General features: G+C 47.1%; 1 protein-coding gene across 11 annotated transcripts in view; it reads left to right on the forward strand.

Annotated features, from left to right (window-relative positions):
* Window positions 1–6,536, forward strand: part of NFIA (nuclear factor I A) — a 312,201-nt gene extending 305,665 nt beyond the window's left edge. For all 11 annotated transcript variants that reach the window (XM_018553863.1, XM_018553862.1, XM_018553864.1 and 8 more), the window contains one exon: window positions 6,297–6,536. In XM_018553863.1, the coding sequence (XP_018409365.1) occupies window positions 6,297–6,314 (18 nt within the window). In that variant the 3' untranslated portion in view covers window positions 6,315–6,536. The remainder of the gene's footprint in view (window positions 1–6,296) is intronic.
* Window positions 6,537–7,409: the final 873 nt, after the last annotated feature.

The raw sequence follows: 7,409 nt of genomic DNA on the forward strand, positions 1-7,409 counted from the left end.
AAAGAAAACTAAGGGGGGGGCAGGGAAAGCAAACTATAAGCGGGTTCAACTTCAGCTTTAAAGCAAACCTGTGGCCTTGAAGTATATGCATGACCATAACTGTTTCTCTTGGCTGTAGATAGAATAGGGAAGCGTGAAAACCTCTGTCAGGTTTTTTTTTACTGTCTGTGCCTTGCTGGAGAGATTTCCCTTCACTTGCTTCCTTGGAGATGCCACAGAAAAGCGGGAATTGCCCTCTTAGACACTTGTCCTTATTGGAAGATTTCTACTTACCTCTTGTTCTTGGGACAACTGTCCCTAGAACAAGATTTTCCATTACTAAGTCCCACACAGTGATCACTGGGAAGATTAGAGAGGGGGAATCTGTCCGGGGGCGTATTCCTTGACATATGATACCCCATCAAAAACCCAGTAATGCTCACAAAACAATAAAACCGCAGCCCATCCAAAAGTCATATTTTAGTTATAAGTAAAGTCCGGTAAACTAAATCAGCTCCTGGCTTCTTATTGGATTCTCCTTTACAACAGTAAGAGAATCCAGTAAGATCCCTCGTACTAGAATGGCCACTTCTGCTCCTGCCCACGTAGAAGTTTTGGGTGTTTCCATCCACCTTGGAGTGATCCTGTTCCTCGTTTTGCAGGAATAAGTACAAATCCAGCTGGAATGGCGGGAGCCTCTCATAATGGCCACAGCAGGGCGTACAGAACCAGGAACTCATTCCAGAGACCCCCCTCCCGCTTCTTCTTTCCGGTATTACCGACTCAGAGTTGTACTGGGCAAATGCTTCCTTGCAGAGCTGTGAAGGAAAGCTACTGAGGGCCCTAGGCATCCCTTACTCCTGGGGTTTTGGCATCAGATCACATGACCAAGTGCAGGGGGTGCAAGGGGAGCAATGGAGTAACTTTGCTGCGTAGTTCTGCCTTGACCATCACTACACTGAAGTACGGCTAGGCAGTATAGAAGGGAGCATTAGGTGTGATAAAGCGGCAGCCCAGTGGGAAGAGCCCAGTAAGTGATAAAAGGTGAAAATGCAACAATGTTTCATGTTACGCCCTAAGCCCTCATTCACACTGGAATCGGCCCGCACGTACAGCTCCGTACCGAGCAGCTCCCGGGAAGGACAGGTGCTGCGTGTGATTAGTATGCAGCCCACGTCCTTCTCTATGGGACTACGTGGCCGAATGCCCCCCTACGCTCACCCACCCTGCACGTCCGTGCGGGTGAGCGTACTCGTACGCTGACAGGATGGATCCTGTCTGCGTCCGAGCCAGGAAACACGCACCCCTACAGACCTGCACTTGGGGTGAGCATAGGTAGTCCCACAGAGAAGGACAGGGGGTGCGTACTAATAACGCGCAGCACCTGTCCTTCCCAGGAGCTGCTCGCTACTGCCATGCACGCAGCACAGAGCTGTATGTGCGGGCCGATTCCAGTGTGAATGGGTATCAAAAGTGGAGTTTTTAACATTTGCCTGGAGTTCTGCTTTAACAGCAAAAAGAAGTTACCCTCCTCTTCGCAAAGAAGACCGATGCACTCCTACCCCAGGGTGCAATAGAACTCCAATGTCTGCACAGCGTGCAAGATTCGTCTTCAGCAACAAGGAGAGAGAGGAAGGGAGGAGGAGAAGAAAAAAAAAGTTTTAAAACGCCGTCTCACCAGACAAAAGGCTGCAGAGCTGCACCGCACAGCTAAAATAAAACTCCCGACTCGGCACCTTCTATTGATTAAAAACTAACCTTTAAAGTAACTCCGAGAGTATGCGCTTAGCATTTAAATTTAAACATGTCATGAAGCTGATTGGTGTTGCTGAATCGCAGCTCACATCCTCTTCCTTAAGCAGCTAAAGTATTTCAGAAGCATGTTTTTTTAGGGGGGGGGGAAGGGAAAAGGGGAGGGGGGGACTCCTCGACTTCTCTTGGAATCTTGTACTTTGTTTTCCCATGCAAATAGACCCCCTGTTAAAAGTCCGCAAAGCGAAACCGAATAATTGGCCCTTTGTCTAACTTTTCCAAAAGTGCCAGGGGAAGACAGATTAATTAAACACACAAGTGTGGGGTCCCACTGGTTTGCCGGCAGGAGGTGGGGTGGGGGGGTCATAATTTAAGCCAAAAAAAAAAGCAAAAACGGACGTAGTGCAGCAGAACTGAAAGCTGCAGGTTGTTTACACACAGAAAGTCCATTCATGTGTCGGAGGGGCGAGGAGCCGGCTTGCTAGGACTTCTGGAAGAGGATTCAGGAGAATAATGGAAGAGCCCAAAATTCATTGGAACTTTTTTTTAACGTTTTAAGCTTTAAAAAAAAAAACACCTACCCTTGCCACGTAGCTACCTCCACACTGCAAGGGTTAACTGCCCGTTAATGTCTAGGGGACCTAAGGACTTACCTGATCCCCCGCTGCCACTGGCATTATAAATGAGGATGCCGAGGGAAATTCCAGAAGCCAGAGCGGAATAAGGGGAATGAGGGGGAAAAGGTGAGTGCCCATAGTCCTGCATTATAAATGAGGATACCGAGGGACATTTCACGAACTGGAGGGGGAAAAGGTGAGTGCCCCTAGCCCTACATTATAAATGAGGATGCCGAGGGACATTTCACGAACCGGAGGGGGAAAAGGTGAGTGCCCATAGCCCTGCATTATAAATGAGGATACCGAGGGTCATTTCACGAACCGGAGGGGGAAAAGGTGAGCGCCCATAGCCCTACATTATAAATGAGGATGCCGAGGGTCATTTCACGAACCGGAGGGGGAAAAGGTGAGCGCCCATAGCCCTACATTATAAATGAGGATGCCGAGGGTCATTTCACGAACCGGAGGGGGAAAAGGTGAGCGCCCATAGCCCTACATTATAAATGAGGATGCCGAGGGTCATTTCACGAACCGGAGGGGGAAAAGGTGAGCGCCCATAGCCCTACATTATAAATGAGGATGCCGAGGGTCATTTCACGAACCGGAGGGGGAAAAGGTGAGCGCCCATAGCCCTACATTATAAATGAGGATGCCGAGGGTCATTTCACGAACCGGAGGGGGAAAAGGTGAGCGCCCATAGCCCTACATTATAAATGAGGATGCCGATGGACATTCCACGAGCCAGAGGGGGAAAAGGTGAGCGCCCACCACCAGCGGGTGAGTAAAAGTCCTCTTCACCATACCCCTAGACATAAATGGGCCGTTAGCCATTGCAGTGCTGGGGGAAGCACCACCTCGAGGAGTAAAACATTTTTTTTACCTGTAGATAGGCTTTATGGGTCTGTTCACATGCAACAAAACGCATGCATTTTGCTGCATGAAAATGCATTTCAAGCAGAAATCCCCATTATGTGCTGCAGTTTAGTGTGTTCTAAAAAAAAACGATTATGTGTCTTGCACACACGTGGAACGGAGTGAATCCGGCCTTAAAGCGGAACGTAACCCTGACGGATCTCTGATTGCAGAAGAGATGGACAATGTCTGTTCTGCCGCAAAGGCTTCTGACCTCCCCCCTCGCATGATGCATTAGTATGTACACTCAGCTTCGCATTCCCTGTACACCTTTGTGCTGGGAGAAGGAAATCCCATGCGTATGTGCAGGAGGTTATGTCACCCCGGCCCGCTCATGATGACCAAAGTTCCCTAGACCCAGAAGAAGGCAGGGAGATGATGTCAGCAGCACTGAGGGGGCTTGTGGGTGCCACATGGCTGGAGGTTGGTGAATATTGGAGAGTTTAGCTTAAAGAACTCCATAACGCATTCAGAATTGCATGCGGCTAATCCCCTTGCAGGACTGCGTTGGCCACAGTAGTTCACAAGCCGCTTCACGGGTTTGCATGGACGGTGTAAAGTTCTATAGAATCTGTGCCGTCACGCAATATGAGGTCATAGAGTTTAGTTGGTCTGGACGTATATCGGGTTAGGTCTTGTGTCGAAGAGATCAGTTTGAGACGCTTCTGAGGTCATTTAGAATTTTCTGACAGGTGCATTTGACCTTCCGGTGACCTCCTGACCTGGCTGAGGCTCGTTTTTGCATTCCTATAGACTTACATTGGAGTGCAGAACCCATTTGAATCCATTATAAGCCTGTGGGCACAGCTCCGGGAAGAGGGTTTGCTTTGGTCAGTGGGGCGGCCCCCCACACTGAAAGGGTTAAGTGCTTGTTTTTATCTAGGTTCAAAAACAAAAAAAAGTTGTACTCATCTGATCCTCGGAGCCGGTGTTCTATCGAAAGTTCCAACTTGTCGACTTCTCCAACTGGTGACATCACATCCGCTGACTGCCAGGAGATCTACAGCAGATGGTGCTAGTGCGCATGCCCAGGAAATTCTTCTCGAACTGTCTAACTATTGCCACTGCGCCTGCGCGGCTGTCCACTTCTATAAGCTACTACAGTTATACTTGTCCTAGGTCATAGAAGCCGATGAGCCGCACAGGCGCAGTGGCTATTGCCTCATCGGATTCTATAACCTAGTCAAAGGTTATATTATGTTACAGCGCCTGCGTGGCCACATGATTCCACAACCACAGTTTCCGCTGTGCCTGCGCAGCTATCGGCTTCCATAACCTAGGACAAATATAACTGTAGTAGGTTATAGAATCCGATGAGCCGCGCAGGCGCAGTGGCAATAGTTAGACAGTCGACAAGGATTTTCTGCCCATGCGCACTAGCTCCATCTGGTGTAGATCTCCTACTGGCAGGCACCGACTGTGACATCACCAGTCGGAGAGCTCGACAAGTCGGAGTTTTCGATAGAACACTTGCTCTTAGATCGGTCTCTTCCGCCTTTCTCCCCCCTCCGCTGCAGAGGTTTAAGGTGCCCGAGTCATTACTTTCCACACACAGTGTATTGGATGTGAGGACGCCGAGGGATGTACCATCGCTGCAGCTGAGAAGGAGACAGGCAGGAAGGAGCGCTGTCACAGCCAGATGGCTCCGAGGATCAGGCGAGTATGACTGTTATTTTTTGAACCTAGACAAACGTGAGCTACCCCTGCACCTAACCCTTGCAGCGCTGGGGTAGTCCCAATGCATGGGTTAAACGTTTTATCTGGAGTTGTCCTTTAGGCCCCATTCACATGAGAAAAGGCCGGCACGTACAGCTCTGTGCTGCGTGCACGGCCGTATCGGGCAGCTCTCGGGAAGGACAGGTGCTGGGTGTGATTAATACGCAGCCCCCGTCCTTCTCTATGGGAGTACGCGGCCGTACGCTCACCCTAAGTGCAGGTGGGTGCGGGTGTTCCGGCGCGGATGCAGACAGGATCCATCTTCTCAGTGTACGAGTATGGACACCCGCACGGACGTGCAGGGCTGTTGAGTGTAGGGCGGCATACTCCGATAGAGAAGGACAGGGGCTGCGTACTAATCACACACAGCACCTGTCCTTCCCGGGAGCTGCCCGATACGACCGTGCACGCAGCACAGAGCTGTACATGCCGGCCGTTTCTTGTGTGAATGAGGCCTTAATGTAACGTTAAAATTAATTTATTATTTTCAAATCTGCATTACCTGGTGATCCTGCCATTAAAGGTCCTTGTTTAGGCACTTCCTGTTATGCAGTGACAACACTCTGTCCCGGTCTCCAAATGTTCCTGCATTGTCACCCTTGGACGAGCTGTCTCAGTGATGACTACAAGCGGCCGCATCCTACAGGTGAAACTCGAATAATTAGAATATCGTGCAAAGTTCATTTATTTCACTAATGCAACTTAAAAGGTGAAACTAATATATGAGAGAGACTCATTACATGCAAAGCAAGATAATTCAAGCCGTGATTTGTCATCATTGTGATGATTATGGCTTACAGCTCATGAAAACCCCGAGAACCCCAAATCCACAACCTCAAAAAAGTAGATTATTACATGCAATCAATAAAACAAGGATTGTACATAGAACAATATCGGACCTCTGAAAAGTACAAGCATGCATATGTACTCAGTACTTGGTTTGGGCCCCTTTTGCAGCACTTACTGCAATTACTTTTGCACGATATTCTAATTATTCGAGTTTCACCTGTATACGCAAGCATTGGCCACTGTTGTCATCATCCGGTAACCTGCCCAGAGAAATGCCACGAACACTTTTTATTTTATTTTTTAATTAATAATTATTTATTTATTATTATTTATTTTATTTGATGGTACACAGTGCTTTAGCAAAGTTTAGGTTTATGTAATGGAAGGACACAAGAAAGGAATGTACAATTGGCAGTTGAAGCTGAAATAATATATAATAATAAAAGTAAAATATAATAAATAACAATAAAAATGATTAAAAAATTCAAACAGTTGTGAAAAATAAAATTGTATCCCTTCTTGTCGTTGCAGTCCTGGTACCTGGGATAAAAAGGTCGCAGTTTTCTATCGCCCACCCGACAGACCACCTACCCCCCTTCTCATCTCTGTAACTTTTGAAGAAACCAACGTCAACTTGGCCTAGGTCACTCGGCGCCAGAGGAAGGGGAAAAAAAAACTGACCGTAACAGCAGAACAGCATCGAAGGAGAAGAACGATCACACGCGGTCGCGCGGCAGACACCATCACTCATCTGCCTTTTCTCTTTTACTTTAATTTTTTTTTTTCTCCTCACCTTTTGGGGGTCTCAAGAAAAGTCCCCATTGGGGGGGGGGAAAGTTGGGATTCACAGCATTTGAAGTGTTTTTCATTGGTAGCATAAATATTTAGGTGGTTCCAGGTAGCCTTAGGCCGAGTTATTATTATTTTTTTGACTTGCTATAAAAACACTCTCATTGCGAAGCCCGGCCTTTTTTTTTTGCAAAGCCACTCCTTCTCTATACAGATGCGACCCTTTTCCAGGAGTTCCGGTGGAACAGTCCCTATAAATGAAAAAAAATAAATAATAATAACGTAAAGCACTCTATTATACAAAATGTACAATTATTAGTGACTATGAACTTGTGCTAGTACTACGACCACACTACAGTGACGCCAGAGACCGTCGGGAAATCAGCGCAGTTGTGGTCTAGCGCCTCCACTGGTTTTTTTTTCCCCATTTCGAGTGCTACAACTTACAAGGATTTGTGAGAAGAAGAAGAAAAATCACGCGACGTGTGTGAAAATTAAGGAAAAAACTGCACCTTTTTATTCATTTTTTTTGTTTTTAATCGTTTGGCCCAGTGCGGAGGTGGCGGAAAATGACTGGACGCGACTGCGACAAACTGTTTTGCGTTAACATATCACAAAAATGTCCACCCTTCCTTCTGACGAGGATCAGTCACATCCATCAAGCCCCACCAGGAAACTGTTAACATTTAATTTTTTTTTTCATCCGAGTTGCAGAGCAATGAAAAAAAAAAAAACAGTCCAGGACTATTATTATTACTCATATAAGGAAAAAAAAATATGCTGCACTTGCAAATAAGCTTTTTTCTGAGACAAATTTTCAACAATTTACGCAGAAACGGGGAAGATGGTCTGTAT

Source organism: Nanorana parkeri, unplaced genomic scaffold, assembly GCF_000935625.1.
Source record: "Nanorana parkeri isolate BGI_ZX_2015 unplaced genomic scaffold, ASM93562v1 scaffold131, whole genome shotgun sequence".
Lineage (NCBI taxonomy): Eukaryota > Metazoa > Chordata > Amphibia > Anura > Dicroglossidae > Nanorana > Nanorana parkeri.